General features: G+C 41.5%; 1 protein-coding gene across 7 annotated transcripts in view; it reads right to left on the bottom strand.

Annotated features, from left to right (window-relative positions):
• PACC1 (proton activated chloride channel 1) overlaps window positions 1-16,716 on the bottom strand; it is a 95,489-nt gene that overhangs the window by 3,575 nt on the left and 75,198 nt on the right. For 3 of the 7 annotated variants that reach the window (XM_076334533.1, XM_076334535.1, XM_076334528.1), the window contains 5 exons: window positions 15,236-15,332; window positions 13,401-13,610; window positions 10,969-11,123; window positions 8,792-8,934; window positions 1,660-1,804 (listed from right to left, as the gene is read on the bottom strand). In XM_076334533.1, the coding sequence (XP_076190648.1) occupies window positions 1,660-1,804; window positions 8,792-8,934; window positions 10,969-11,123; window positions 13,401-13,610; window positions 15,236-15,275 (693 nt within the window). In that variant the 5' untranslated portion in view covers window positions 15,276-15,332. Of the gene's footprint in view, window positions 1-1,659; window positions 1,805-8,791; window positions 8,935-10,968; window positions 11,124-13,400; window positions 13,611-15,235; window positions 15,396-16,716 lie in introns of all 7 variants that reach the window. The other 4 variants (XM_076334531.1, XM_076334529.1, XM_076334532.1 and 1 more) reach the window with 2 other exon arrangements.

Raw genomic sequence — 16,716 nt, forward strand, 5'->3', positions numbered from 1 at the left:
AAAGTAATGACTACTGGGCTAGTTAGCAGACTGACTGTGCTATTTGTCCTAATATTTGTACCCAGCTTTCTGGTATGCTGTCTCCCACTTTTAGATTTGAAAGGCTAATGGACTTCCTTATGCAATTTGAGCAGACATTATACTGTCAAATGAAGCAAGTGCAATTTATGTCTGAGCTATTTCAACTTCTACTACATTATTAATAGGGATCTGAAACCCAAAATTCACATTTGTACCAATTCCTATTTTTTTAGAAAAAACGCCCCACAAAACCAAAAAAAACCAACACAGTGTTCACCTACCCAGCTGATCAGAGAGTCTGTAACTGCTGGACTAAGCGGGTGTTTATGGTCACAAAAAGCTCAGCTTTTTCTGGGTTTGAGTCAGCCTTTTATTTCTACTTTGCGACACATTAGACTTGGGCACACAAAGGAGGACTTTCAAAAATCCTACACTGGGTAAGTACCAAATGGCAAGTGATACAGAGCTGTAGGTGATGAAGGACAGACAGGCAGACAACTGCTGTTAGTGCTTACATGGCAGCAGCTGACTGCTGCATTCTTTCCTCTCCTCCAAACTAAGGCATTAGTTTGGGACTTGCATGACTTTGGGCTTTGCCTCCTGCCCTCCTCCAGTGGAGCAGGAGGGTACACCACCGCAGTCACAGCTCTGCTCTTCCCTTAAGGCTTTGCCACATAAGGCAAAGATTCTGCTTCATTTTAATCTCCACAAAGTACTCTTTCCAAGTGTACCATAGACTAAGAGACGGCATTGTCTCTGAAACACATACTCTCTAAAAAGGACTGATCTTAAAATTCTCATTTCTCATCACCAGTGAGACTCTCTCCCCAGCCAACACTGGGAGCAAGATAACAAGCTCAAAACACAATTAGTCTCCTGTCCATTAGTATGAACAGAACAGGAAATCAGTTTGACTTTCATCTCTAGCTAAGTTTGCATCTTCCACCTGCGTATTTTCTAGTTTTAAATGATGCAAGTTAAGTTACTCCATGTTTCTAAGGATACTCAACAGATAAAAATCCCAAACCCAAACAAAAAACAGACATGAGAATGCTACAAAGGATACAAGGCTTATGTTTACCTCTTCATCCTAACATCAGCCCTTGTGGTAACCTAAACATTACCTCTTTCCAATACTAGCTATTATTTACACAATTCCTTTGGCAATTGTTCCCCACCTTGAACTAAAGGTAGCTGTGTTAATATTTCTATGTCGGTCTCTTCGGACCCTTAACTCGGACTACAGGTGTCACTTATAACACATTCAAGGCCTGGATTTTCTGGCCTCCCCACTAGGAGATGTTTTCCTGAGCTGTGTCACTAAGCCATACCAACAGCCATGCACATCAAGACATTTACACTTTTATAGAACCTTTCCATGTTAAGAAAGAATGCAAATAACTGTACAGCCAAAACTGCTCAGTGGCATGTGGCGTAATGGATGCAATGAAACAAAAAACAAGCTCCTGATGTTTCACTTACTTAACCAACCCACCCACCCTTCTTCCAACTCACATTGCTATTTGCCCCAAGAACTGGTTCTGTTGGCCAGTTATCATTAAAACCACAGCAGTAACTAGTTCTTAATAAACTAAGAGGTCCCAAGAAACTCTTCCTGAGGATTTTTTTTTTTTTTACCTCTTGTTTGAATTCAACAGTCTCACTACCATCTTCTTCTTTTGTTTTCACCAAGGACATCTTGACCCACGTTCGAAAGCCTCCGGAAAACTTCCAGCTGGAGTATGAACTTTCACAGTCCTTCATGAATTCTGCTTTTTCTGGACTAAAGGAGAAAGACCATTACTTTACTGACCAAACTCAGAGCAGTATCTGAGCACTGTAGGCAGGAGAATGTCAGACCTACACGCACTTCAAAATGCGTTCACAATTCCTTTTATGTTTCAACTGCTAAAATTCAGCGTACCTAAAACATTGTGAGTAGTGATATTTTGATTAATTTGCACTCGTGTTCTTAAGCGCAGAAGACTTACCTGGTCCCCTACCACCCTGGAGTTCTGCCTGCCCCTAGGGATGGTTCTGCCTTATAGGGGAGCTTCGTTTTGCTCATCTGTCATCGCTGGGACAGAAAGGAGCAGAGCCAGGACTCTAGGAAACAACTCGCCACCATGCTAGGAAGCAAGAGATGGAAGGAACAGCCTAGAGGCAGGACAGGCTGCTTCACCCCATTTCTGGGATGCAAATAAATTGGTTGCAATGCAGACATACTTAAAATGCTTTGAAATTTAAGTTAAGGTTAGTGTATTCCTATTATTTTGGGAACGCTATACCTTTGGTGTAAGGCTCCCATCTGCAGTAACATGGCTGTTTGCCCAATATGCAATCACAGATATTTGTAGCCCCAGAACAGCAGGATTGCTTTGTGTCTTTTTTTTTTTTAATACTGTGACCGTAAGCCATTTTAAGGCTTCCAATACCCCTCACACCGCAAGTGGTAAAGAGGCAGCTCTAAGGCATATCTGGTCTCCATCCTGTCTCCACCAACTGCACAGGACACAGTGTATTAACCACACTATTTACTTGGAGCTCCGCAGTACTGTGGAGGAGCCACTTTCACGTCATCTCTATGAAATAAGCCTGGCCCTGCAGCTGCTTTTTCAACAAGGTTTCATTTGAGATGAAGGGGTAAACCACTGTGATGAATCATGAATCATTAAAGCACAGACTGCTGATTTTTACTAAAGACAGATTTCAGGTTGCAGAGATATGTCAGGGTACGCTGGTCAGTGAGAAGGGAAAGGGAAAGGGTTTTGACTCAGATTAAATCCATCTTCGGAGGTGAAGGGAAAGAGTATACTTTGCTCATATGGCAGAGAGTGTGCATGGCTAGGTGTATTGGGAGATTAAAGTATTTTAGCCTTTCAAAGACAGATGCAAAGAAGTGAGGAAGAAAAGCAGAGCTGAGGAAGCAAGCTCTCATCCCAAAGAACAGACCCATCAGGAAGATTTGTCCTGTACTAGCACCAGGTGGATTTGCACTTTTCCTGTCTTTTTCCTCAGTTTTCAGAACTGGGGCTCCTTCCTGCAAACCAAGATGTCTTGTCTACAAGGCAGCAAGAGCACGGACTGATAAAAAGAGTATCAATCATACTGATGGCTACTCTGTACTACACTGCCTGCTCAGGCTTAATAGATGAATACGCACACATTCGTAGGAAGGCAAAAACCTAGCAAAGCCATTGCTCTCAAGTCAGGGCTTCAGGTGATGGGCTCAATCACAGAACTCCATTGTGCATACAAACAGAAAGGAGAAGCGTTTCTGGACAGAAAAACAAATACACTTTGCTACCCATCAAGACAGATGATATTCCAAGAGTGTTTTAGCAGGTTAGGAATATCTTTACGGATTTGTGACATTAGCTGCTTGTTTAGTGATCCCAACAGGATGGCAGTGCACCTCTCTAACTCTCACAAGGAAGACGTGAGCAAAGTATCAGAACAAAGCCCACTGCCTGACTGCTCCTCACCATGCAAACCAATGACACAGGGAGACCTAATCTGACAATGATTTCTTCCCCCTTCGGTAAGCGGGTACAGCAGCAGCTGATGGGACAATACGGAAGAGCACGGTGCTTTGCCTCTCAGAGGAACACACATAGTTAGCACTCTGCCAGCCAGTCATATGCCTAATGCATGACCAAATACAGCATCCTAGAAAAGCTTTCCAAACCAACATGGAAAATTGGGGCAGGAAGTTACGACACAGCTGAACGTTACAGCCACAACTTACATGGTAAGCAGACAGCAGTAGTATACTTTGCCTTCGACAGTAATTGCAGGCTTGAAAAAGAAAGATTAATAATATCTTAGGAGAAGCTGTGGAGAAGTGATCTGAGAAGGCATCTCCTTGCATGTGGCCATAATCCAGACCACTGCCACAGAGTCAGGGGAAAAAAAAGGCGGGGGAGGGCAGGGAGCAGAGTAGAGAGGCACAAGCTTTGCACAAACGATAGCAGAAGGCAAACAACGCAGCTTAAAACCCACACTCAACTAAGTGAACACAAGACAGGCAAGGGATTTTAATCTGAAGAACAATTCTCCAGGCAGACGATTTCTTTTAATTCCCTCTTCACCCCAAAGACAGACAACCTGCAAAGGCTGCACATTATTTTATTTTCTTTTTTCTGTTCAGTAAATTCTTCTACCTATTACGCTGTCCTTTAGATGTGTCGTGGTTTAATTTCAGTCGGCAACTAAGCACCACGCAGCCGCGTGGTAAGATTCCTGGAATACTCTGCACCAGGCTCTCCCAAGATATTAATGGTACCTCAAGACCATGCAAAAATTCCTACATCACAGCAGAGAAAGAGAAGTGCAAGAGGCCACTGTCTCACTCAGGTGAACTACAAAGCCCTGGTCTCCCCTCAGCCAGTGCTCTCTGGTAACCATTGACAGTTCAAACGACTAACAGAGAGCCCATTGCCCTAGCACAGACTGATCAACATCAGAGGACGAGAGGTTGTGTTTGTCCCAACTGCGGGAGTCGCTAACCTAATTCTGGACTGGGCTCTAGCTCTGCAGTGCATCCTTCTAACACCGATCTCTATGGACCAACCCACAGGAGCCAGAGACAGCTTAGGACATCCCACCAGCAGATTCCAACGCAACAGCAAGAGCCAAAACCACAGATGGGTCAAACCCAATTTGTATTTATTGCTTTTGCTTTCCCCTATACTGGGAAACTCTCAGACAGCCATGGGATCTAATAAAGCGTCAGATGGTGTGGTACCAAAAGTCTTGACCCTTCTACGTTATAATTTATTTCTCTGCACACAGCAATCCAGACCAGAGACATGAACATGGAGCTCTGTTTAGACCCTTAAATAATCTCTGACCTGTTCAGGCTGGTATTCGTCATCTCACATGACCGTAAGTTATTTTACATGCTATACTAACAATAGTTTGTCAGTAATATGTTCAGAGGATTTTCTTCTTAAACCCATGTATTATACTAATGACAGTTCAGGAAAGGAACTTGTATTTTTAGCTACACTTTTTTGGTAATTTGCAAGGGTTTCATTATTTCCTTCCCTCCAATTAATACGGTACAGGCAGCAGCTGCCACTGTCTTAAAAAAAAAAAAAAAAAAAAAAAAGAGAAAAGCCAGTGGCAGTATCCCTCCAACTCACAGGCCAACAATAGCACACAGTTCAGCAGTGTTCTGTTGTTGTGGTTTAACCGGGCAGGCAGCTAAACACCCCATAGCCGTTCGCTCACTCCCCCCCACCCAGTGGGATGGGGGAGAGAATCAGGGAAAAAAGTAAAATTCGTAGGTTGAGGTAAAGACAGTTTAATAGGACAGAAAAGGAAGGGAAAATAATAATAATGATAAAAGAATATACAAAATAAGTGATGCACAATGCAGTTGCTCACCACCCACCGACCAATGCCCAGCCAGTTCCCAAGCAGCGGTCGCCATCCCCTGGCCAACTCCCCCCAGTTTATGTACTGAGCATGACGTCGCATGGTATGGAATGTCCCTCTGGCCAGTTGGGGTCAGCTGTCCTGGCTGTGCCCCCTCCCAGCTTCTTGTGCACCTCCAGCCTTCTCAGTCAGCAGGGTATGAGAAGCTGAAAAGTCCTTGACTAGTGTAAGCACTGCTCAGCAACAACTAAAACATCGGTGTGTTATCAACATTATTCTCACACTAAATCCAAAACACAGCACTGTACCAGCTACTAGGAGGAAAATCAACTCTATCCCAGCCGAAACCAGGACATCCGTGAAGGCCAGAACAAACCTAGCAAGCAGTGCCAGTTTCATATAGTCTGTTGATCCAATTTTAACAGAAGAGCTGCAGAGAATAAAAGCCTTGACAGAAACAACTGGACCTTCCTTGAGTCGTTACCACTTGCTATGCCTCAAAAAACCCTTAAAGGCACAAGTCTCTAGATGCCATTTTTATTATTGCTTATGGCTGATGCTTGCCGCAGCCTTCACTGATACAATTATTCCTATTTAAAGCAAAAGTGAGCTGTGCATAATACCGTCTATTTACACAGAATACAAAATACACAGAAAGCATGGTGTAGATACAGCAGGACTCTTCTCACCAGTTTCAAAGAGTTTTGGATTGTGATTTAAGATGATGGAATACCCTACACATATATTCTACAGCAGTGTGCCTGTCCAGCCCAACCCAAGCTGTTTGCAGCCAGGCAAAAAACTGTAAAGGTAATTGTGATATCTCATGAGTTTTAGCATGTATCTCAGCATCTTTGATAACACTTTACATGAATTGCTGGACACAGTGCTAGTAATATGCTGTCATGACCAGTGAATGAGACACTTTGTCAGGAAAAGTAGTTAACAGCAGCCAGTAACTGAAGTTTTTAGAGGCCGTATGGAAGGACACACAATGGTTTCTACAGATATCTTAGTCCAGACTTCCCATCAACTAAATTTAGCATCCACTGATGAACCAGAAATCATTTGTTATTTTCTCTTCTGCTGGAAGTTGGACAGAACGAGTACATTCCACATATGCATGCAGTTTCACATACACTTCATAGTCAGGAGAAAATGTAAACTTTCAACCTGCCCTGAGCCTGTCCAGTTCATGCCCCAGGACGCCAGGACAGCAATACACAATACTGAGCAAGACAAGCCATACAATTTGTACCAAGCTCTGGAGGATGCTATAAAAGAGACACTACTGGCCTCTTGCGCACAACTGGTTCTCTTACTGTATTTCACCTCAACATGCAGATCATTTACTACTAAGTTTAATGGCCTACATACTCTTGCCAATTTTACCATTATCTGGGTTAGTTCAAAACCAGTGTTAACTCGCATTCCTACTACCTGCTGCAAATGAGCACAAAGGATGCATCCCCAAACAGACACCAGCATTTCCTACCTTTTCACTTTGCTCAAAACATAACCCAGGCTCAGCCTTCACTCTCCCAGCTTCAGTTCTGGTGCCTTCCAACACCGAGACAAGGCAGCTTCTCTAGGAACAAAGCAACAATTCCCCATCTCTTCGGGGATCGATTCTGCCACCTAACCGGTTTGACCTGGCAAACCTGGAGGCAGGAGATTGCGATCCAGGTTTCTCCCAGGCAGCTTACAGATGATTCTTACTGATTCACCTACACTGGCGCAAACACAGCTGTGAAGCTAGGACCTTTGCAATACTGCTTATTGCTGTTTTGCACATCTAACCTGCCTTTGCACAACATGTGGCACAAGCGTTTGGGACAGCAGCGTGCAGACTTGCAGCTTGCTTGCAGAAATAATTCCAACTTAAGTACAACATACATGTTTTAACTTGGGAAGAAACAGCTCTTTAAAATGGCTTCTCTGCAAATTGATACAATGAGCACAGAAATGTGGCTTCCGAGACTTGAGTATGCATAGATCAAGTTGTGTCTTGGTAAGTTGGCTCATTCTGCAAAGAGCCAGGAACCAGATGCAACACAACCATGCCTTCCGCTCTGTGTTTCACAAGGGGTGGTCTCAGACAGTGCTCGTGTCTTGCCGTATAGAAACGGCTGTGCACCTTACTAGAATCGGTCCCGCTGTACCTACCGCTAACTGCAGCACAAGCCACAAAAACTGAGAAAAAACAACACAGAAGTAGCACCTTCTACATCACTACTCTTAACTGGTATTTTCTCACCCTAAAATATCAATGCCTAAAATACCTGGAACATTAGCATTTTATGAGGTGTTTTAGTACAGCTACAGAAAGTACTTAATGACTTAAGATCTCTCCTTCACTAAAGTAGAAATGCTTTGTAAAAGGCAAATTCAGATAATTGGTCTTTAGCCACCCAGAGATACTGTGACTGAACACTTCCAGTCTTTGCTCCATCCGAAAAGCACCAGTATGATCATGTCCAAGCCTCCAAGAATGCTTTGTTATGATAAAATCTGTTATTTCTCTTCCCCTCCCTCACCTAATTTTGTTCTGCATATGGCCTTTATGCCCTGTCCCTTTTTCACTGAGCACCTGACTATTACCAAATTAAGGCTTTCTATTAGGTCTCACTCTCACTAATCTCTCTTGTCTAGCTTTTAATCTGGATCACAGAGAGAAGAACAGAACTTGACTTTAAATTAAAGCAAAAATTAAACAGTTAAGTATGGAATCTATTCTCACAAGGTGGGAAAAAGGGTGGGGCTTTCCAGAAAGTTCAAGGCAGGATTAATTCCACTCCTGTTAAAATTAGAAGGAGGTTGATCAGTCACTCCAATGGCACCAATGTCAAACCAATATGAAGCAATTTTGAAAACCCCACCTATGAAATTACATCATTCTGCAGAATCTTACATAAAGCTAGTAATACAAAGAAATATAGTTAATCTTTCAATAAAATCACAACAAATCAATCTAGGGATCTGGTCTTTACAGTAACTGCTTTAAAAAAAGAAAAAGAAAGGTACAGAAACATTAGTGTTCTCAGTGCACTTCCTGAGCACGCTGCCCAGGACAGCACACTTCCTGATCACCCACAGCAGCAGACAGTGGTAAGCCAGCACAAACTTTGAACTTTTAGAAAGTACAGCAACAAATGGCTGAAGCATAGCTGAAGGGCAGTTTTTGTCACTGAAGAAGTCCCCAATTCATTTTCTAAAAAGTAAGGTTAGTAACCTGAGACATGAAAGAGCATCAATGTAACCCAAACATTTAAAAAAAAAAAAAAAAAGAGAATGTAAAAGCCTGTCTGATTTTTACTGAAAAAGCCCTGCTTTCACTAGCATTGTTGTAGCAAGTTCAATGCAGTTACAGGCTCATCCCTTTACATACCTGTTGATGAACTCTTGGAAAGAAGAAAACAGAAGGTAGTCAATGGCACTAAAATCTTGGTCCGTTCCATTTAAACGAAACTGCAAAAACACCAGTTCCTTTTTCTTCACATCACGAGGGCCTTGAACAACCAAAGCATACTTCTGTAAGCAAACAGAGAGATGGTGAGAGTAGCGAAGGGATCCTCATTTCCTGTTCATGAATTTGCCATGTCACCAATACTCTACAGAAATCTAATACACACCGAGATTTTCTTGGCCACTACTAAGTATATGTCTATTAAAGTGTCTAACAAGAATGCCAATCGAATCCCTCCTTTTAGTTTAAAAATGAAGTCTTTACATCAAGATTTAGTGTTTTTCTAAGAAATCTGCTTTAGTTCTATTCATAGTCCTTTGGGTTCATGTGGCATTACCAGTCAAGGCCCTGCAACCTGCATTCTGCAGAAGGACAATCAAAACTGTTTTGAGCATTGAAGTCTAGGAAATTTCAGCTCCTGACATGAAACAAGCTAACATAGAGTCTGATGTGGAGAACATCAGGCTTCTCCTTGAGAAAGAGGAACAGTTTCACAGCCCCCAGCACCTCAAGTAAGCTGCTGAAAGGAAAGAAAAAAAAAAATGCTAGCAGGCAGAACACAACTTAAAGTAGTTGTCCTGGTTTTGGTAGGGATAGAGTTAATTTCCTTTCTAGTAGCTGGTACAGTGTTTTGGATTTAGGATGAGAACAAAGTTGATAACGCACCCATGTTTTAGTTGTTGCTGAGCAGTGCTTACACTAGCCAAGGACTTTTTAGTTTTCCATGCTTTACCGACTGAGAAGGCTGGAGGTGCACAAGAAGCTGGGAGGGGGCACAGCCAAACTGGCCAGAGGGACATTCCATACCATGTGACGTCATGCTCAGTACATAAACTGGGGAAAGCTGGCCGGGGACTGGCTGGGCATCGGTCGGCAGGTGGTGAGCAACTGTACTGTGCATCACTTGCTTTGTGTATTATTATTATTATCATCATATTATTATTATCATTTTATTTCAATTATTAAACTGTTTTTTATCTCAACCCACGAGTTTTTTCTCACTTGTGCTCTTCCAATTCTCTCCCCCATCCCACCGGGTGGGGGGGAGTGAGCGAGCGGCTGCGTGGTGCTTAGTTGCCGACTGAGATTAAACCACGACAGTAGTGCAGGCACTATATTGAACAGCAAGCTGCTGCTTGCAAAAGGACTCGGCCAATTTGAACAGGGCTCTACGTGGTTCAGAGGTCTCTGTGTCAGTGCCTCTTCATTCCGCTGCAGGACTAGAGCCTATTGGATCAGCAAGCTTCTAAATGAATGTACCACGCAGCATAAAAACACAGGTTCTTAGTTTGTTAAAACATGCAAAAGAGCGTATTAGTGGCAGAAATTAAATTAGACTTGCACTTAGAATATTACTTTCAAATATACTAAGGAGCTGCTTCCCAGAAAGAAATGGTGACTAGGCAAAAGGCAAAACACGAAGAGGAAAAAAAGTTGACCAAACAGGTACCTAGATTGTTTGTTTGTTCACATTTAGTTTCCTTAAAAACAATCTCAGCAATCACTTTGGATACAAATGGCCATATTTAATACTTCATTTTTTGAACATTTATTTATACAGAAGCTAGATTCCCTGCATTTTTAAGGGCAATTTAAGACAGACTATCACTCAATCTACCCATCTTATTGGCTCACAGCATTTCAGTGTAATGAAACGCTTGGTGCCCAGTTAAGATTTTTCCAAGTGTGACAAAAATAGTATGTAATTCCCAGCAAACATACAAAAAGAGAAAAGCTATCCTGCTTTAATGGCATAACTACTACTGCTTTCAATCAAAGCCAGATTTACTATATCAAGGAGTATGCTTGCCAGTTCATTTAGGAGAGGAATGAAGCGAGAGTTTCATTGTGAAAAATGACTTATTTTGTCCCATTCAGGTTTTCATGCTGCACACACCCACATGACAGCTGATCATCCATAACACACATACACGCTGAATGAGGTCTTTTACATTTCTGAAAACAAAAGGACAGATGGCTTGGAAAAAAATTAGAAGTAAGGATTTTTTGCAGCACTAAGTAAATATTTTTACTTTCAAATACCATTACGAGCAGAAAACCCCCACTGAATAAGCTTTGTTCTATTATATTATTATTACCATAGTTTGATTAGTAAAAGGATCCGTGTAGTTGATTCTCCGAGTGGTGCATTCAATGTCTCCTGGCTGACCTGGATTTATCAGAGGCGGAATGTGATCATAGTAATGATGCTTGCAGCTAAGCAGCCGAGCCTTGCCTGGGTAAAAGGCAATACCTGTTTTGGGAGAAAAAACATTGAAGAGAGCTGATTTCTTTCCCAAGTATACAGATTTTCATTCTGGGATTTAATCCCACAGGATACTTGAGTCATCCTCAAGATCCAGCAAAACAATCAAATTAAACCACACGCTTCAGCATTTTTCTGGAGCAGGACAACAGTGCCAGCTGCATCAGGACAGAACCCCCGCAACGCGTTGAAAAAAATCAGGGTTCATTTTCTATTACGATGATTCAAGGTTCACAGAAGCTATTAAGTTTCCCTAGTCTTCCCACAAGCCAGCAGCTAACACATCAGTCCCTCTGTCCCCAAATGAAATTAATGTGTAAAGTAAGTTAGGAGACCACTGAAGTCAAGTGGGACATGCAGCACTTCAGCATGTACATGTTTTCAGATACTATCGTTTAACATGTCAAATTTTAATTGGAAATAATGTATGTACTATACATGACAGATCAAAGATCACTGGCTGATCTAATAAAAGTGAAAAGATGCTCTTCAGCACATCTAGCATCTTCTGTTCACTGAATACAATGTAACGATAAAAATCAAAGCCATCAAACAAGTACTAACTGTTACCGTCCCTTATTACTTATATCACTAGGTAGGCAGGCTACCTATGGAAATTCATATATACCATAAATCTATGGTTTCAGACCAACAGCACGCATTAAAAAAACCCCTCAGTCACCTCAGCTGTAGAAGGCTAGCAAAATAAAAGGCCCAAAACCCAAAAGCCTGTTATGCCACATATGCCACATTTAGTATTGGAAACAAGCTTGCTTGAAGATAATCTAGACCAACTACCAAAAAAGTATGATTGGAGTTATTAGATATGATTAACTCGCACAACTGAGATGACGAGATGCCAAAATGCGAGACGTCAAAGCAGCCAGCATATATCAGTCTAAAAATGCTTTATCTCTTTCTTCAGTGCTCCATGCTTGCAACTTGCCATCTCATCACTTTAATAGAGCAACAAAGTAAAAGGCTACATTAATTTAGGTTCTCTGATCTGGCAGGGATCCCCGCCAATACTTTTGGACTTATATGTATGTTGCTCCGCTTCTTTAAATGACATTTTCTTCCTGTTGCTGTATGAAAAGCTCACACACAAAAAAAAAAAGGGGGGAAGCCTGCTCTTACAGTCAGATCCATACGGTCCAAACGCAAGGACCTACTTACAGAGCTGAGCCTAACTGACCATACAGAAAAACAACTACAGGAATATGGCAACAACTTGAAACATTCACCTTTCAGCCACAATTACTGGAGTGGTTATTTGTAAAATGTGGTAACACTTCGAACAAAAGTGTTATTTTTAAATTGGAAACTGACCTATGACTGTTTGAGTTGCATTTGCTACCGCAGCTCTATTTATGAATGGTTACTGGATAATTTAAAAAAATAATAAAGATAGAACTCACTATTCAAAAATGCTTCTGTGGCGTAATCCCTTCTGCAAACTGCAACACAGTTTTCTGATGCCACGCTGCATTTTTATGCCAACATTGTTCCCTGCAGTCACATCACATTTTCATTGCCTACTGATGTAATACCAAGTTGTAAACAATGCCGAACAGAAGCAAAAAGTGGCATTGTGGTTATTTTATGGTTGGTTTGAGAAATTCACTTTCTTTACTGTCAACAGCATCTCACTGTCCAGTGCAGCACTGAGGCCCTGATACACATCCTATGCGCTACCCTGTTTGAATGATACAGTTTGGGGAATATTTCCATAAGGAATTATCTTCTTTCCCTATAAGAGGACACATTCTAGAGTCTGCAAACACTTCTTATCTACCAAACGTTGCATGATGCTCCGCAGCTACTGTCATTCCTGTTATTGACATGAAAACTCCCAAAATGTCCCCAAAATTTGTCCTACAATATTAACATTTCCATGCAAAGTTCATAGAATCATAGAATCATTAAGGTTGGAAAAGACCTCTAAGATCATCGAGTCCAACCGTCAACCCAACACCACCATGCCCACTAAACTATGTCCCTAAGCGCCTCATCTACATGTCTTCTAAATACCTCCAGGGATGGGGACTCAACCACTTCCCTGGGCAGCCTCTTCCAATGTTTAACCACTCTTTCAGTAAAGAAATTTTAAGTTAACACAACATAGATTAGAAAAGAAGAAGTGAAAGACCTGGGTCAAAGCATTACACGCACTCTGGGCCCTGGAGACTCAACACCAAAAATGTAAAACAATCCAAGATAAATGTGAACAACGACTTAACCCATTTTGTTTGTTACCAGTCTTACCAGGTGCATCGTACAAGGACACTTCCTTGTAAGAGACAGACATCACTGGGTGCTTGAGCTTCTCCCTGAAGTCACTGATGGTTTGGTAGACAAGGAACACAGCTACAGCCATGAGCAGCAGATAAATAAACAGGAGAATTACTGAAAAAACATTCTTTAGGCAGGTCTTGCTGAAACGCAAAGAAGGGGCAGTGGTACCCAGTTCACTATCTGGAACCAAACAGAATATGGATTAGGACTTTAAAATACAGATATTTGGGCTGAATTTATGTAGTGTTCATTCAAAGAACAATCACTGGAGAGGAAAGTAAGCCTGAAACTCAGCTTGATTTAAAAAACCCACAACCATTACTGGTTTTGATGATCAGTCAGACAGATGCTTCCTTCTCAAGCATGAGGCGTAATCATCCAAAGATTTTGCCTCTTTTTCACATGTTGAATTTGGAACTCTGCTTAAGGACACGGCAGGCAGGAAGCAAGCTTTATTTTCAAGGACGACTCGGAAACAAAGTTCAAACTTCACAAGAAAAAAAGTCTGTTGATGGTCAATCTTTCCTCCTGGAAAAAACAACTCCTTTCTCCCCTCCCAGTCTGAAGTGATTCTTACACACTTAGCATATGCATCAGCAGAGAGATTTAATATTCTAATGCTCTTCCGCAGCTATCTGCATTGCATCTCCAGCATGGTAGAAGTCACTAGATATTTGTTACCCTCTCATTTTTGGACTCTAGTTTGTAACTCCTTGTGCATACTACATAAAGTTTCACAAAAGGATTCTTCCAATTACAGCTAGAAAAAGACCAACCCAATTCTCTCACAGTCTCCTTGCCTTCAAAGCTTATTCTCTGAAGATCTTCACACTTGCCTCACTTGTACACAGACACTGCCTTCCCCATACTCCTAGCATTCGCCATTTCTTTTGACAATACTTGTAAGGAAAACCTTCATGTACTCTTGAGCTACACGTCATCTTTTGATCGTGAGCTATGTGTAGCTGAACACACAAAAGGAGCATTAAAACCCAACATACGAAAGGAGATAAGTAGGCATATTTTACGCTGACTTTTCTGTGTGGTGTAATCTAATGAGTCCAGCCCTCTCAGGCCATGCTACACTCTGTCCTTCAACTATAGTAGCACAGTTTGGTGTTTGTTCCTTACCACAACAAACACTAGTGCCTTTTAGTAAATCCTATCGAACACATAACCTCTTACAAAAGTCCATGATCACACACATGTTCCCAATTTCATTGCCAGGAGATGGCAGCCAAGGAAATTAAGACATTAATATGCATAAAATTGCACTATTGAAACAAGTGCGTCTTGAACAGCTGCAAAGCGTTTAGGGGATACTCATTTCAGGTTGGCTTACCTTCATCCCTACATCTGAGCTGCAATAAGCCGATTTAACACTGCCCCGCACCCTCCAAAAGGAGGTCCGAACAGTCTAACTAAAATCTGTTTAAAAGCACATCTGCTCAATATTGCACCTTGCTCATGTACCTCTGGCACAGACTTTGCTTGCAATCCACTGCCGTCACAGACACCGAAACTCAGGTAAGATACAACGTAAAGGAAGATGACATACTAAGCTATCTCAGAACCAGATATGCTGAATCTTCTTTGATTGAGCACAGTTCATGACAAAGAAATGTTCTCATCTCAATCCTTGGAAAAACTCCTTGGCTTTCCATCAGCACTTATTCCCCAAAATAAGTAATTTAGTGCTTTGTTTGCTTTCAAAAGTGCAATTAAAAAAACCCTAACCAAACCCACACACAGAAGCAGCTTATCAGGTACTTAAAATTGGTAATTTCTGGGTCAATAGTTCTCACCTGGTAAAATAACAGAGCTGGCATCTTCATGAACTTCCATCTCTCCTTCTGTCTCATCTGTTGGGTTTTCAGATACTCGCTCCACATCTTCACTCAGCTGTGTAGTTAAAACAGTGGTTCAATTTCCAAACATGCTCTCAACTTGCAATTGCTGGAATTTCTATGGTACAAATAAAAGAGGCTCCAACTAACCAAACACACAAAAACATGCCCCCAGTCCAAGAGCACCCAACATCTGTTCCACTTGTTCACAAGACAAGAGTCACATTTACATAGACCTACAGCTAAAAATTAAGTGACTTGCATGCTGCAAAAAGAGAAAGACAGCACATTAAATTTAACCTACTTCTACCCTGCTGCTTCAACAATATCACCTTTTCTTTCAAGATCAAAGTAATTGTTTCCCTGGCAGCTTCAGCTCACTTTAAACCCCCAATTAGGGCAATGCCCTCTGAAATAAGCAGGAACTTTGATCTGTCACTCAAGAACGTGTTTTTAGGCATAAACAAACCACAGCACATACCAGCAAACAGAGCATTAGCACTTCTTAATAAAGAGGTGCATAAAGAGCGAGCTGCATTTTGACAGGTATTAGGGCAAGGAACTCAAACGCAGTCTCAGCCACATAGGTAGGTGGGTCATTACAAGACAACAGTCAAACATCCCTACATTTCTGGTACTCATTTGAGCTCACTGTACATATTATTATATATTAGTGGTTATGCAACTAATTAGTCTTCCGGTGTTTCTAAAACAGCAAGAGAGACCAGATGTTTTCTTGTTTTGCTATTCAGAGCTCTGGGCCCAAACTGCCAAGACACTCCCGTCAAAGTCAGAAGCTTGTCATATCAGATAGGCATCACAAGAGATCATGAAGCATTAGGCTTTTATTTTTATATGTATATATAAAAATGAAAATAAAAAGTGTCTCCTGTATGTTTTCCAAATTTCTTTCATGGCAGGGAATGACATACAAATTACAGCAAGGCAAACCGGGGCATAAGTTTACAGCATATCACGTGTTGCACAGTAACTGTCCAAACTAAACACTCAGCATCACCCACCTCATTAGGTACGGGAGATTAGCTTTGTTCCTATTTCAAGGAAAATGGTGCACAGTTAATGCAGCAGCCATACTGAATGCTATTAAACTTTACACCCCCAACTTACTCAACAGTAACATGCATGTATCCATAAGGAAGTGCTTTTCTTTCACCCAACTTTAATTCAGTATTGAAATGATCATCATCATACCATTAACAGATCATCATTTGCACTTATTAGGAAAGAGTCCACTCATTTTACATCTTCAAAGTCTGACGTAAAGTCTCCATCACCTCCTGCTGTATTTCTGTATTCATTTCCACCATGCAAAGCAAGTTACCCAGTTGTTTTTAAATTCCTTGCACATAAATAAAGCATGATTTCCCATGGTGTGAGGCATGGAGTGAACAGGTAACTAATAGGCTAGACTCAGCTCA

The sequence above is a fragment of the Aptenodytes patagonicus genome, chromosome 3 (genome assembly GCF_965638725.1).
Source record: "Aptenodytes patagonicus chromosome 3, bAptPat1.pri.cur, whole genome shotgun sequence".
In the NCBI taxonomy this organism is placed as follows: Eukaryota; Metazoa; Chordata; class Aves; order Sphenisciformes; family Spheniscidae; genus Aptenodytes; species Aptenodytes patagonicus.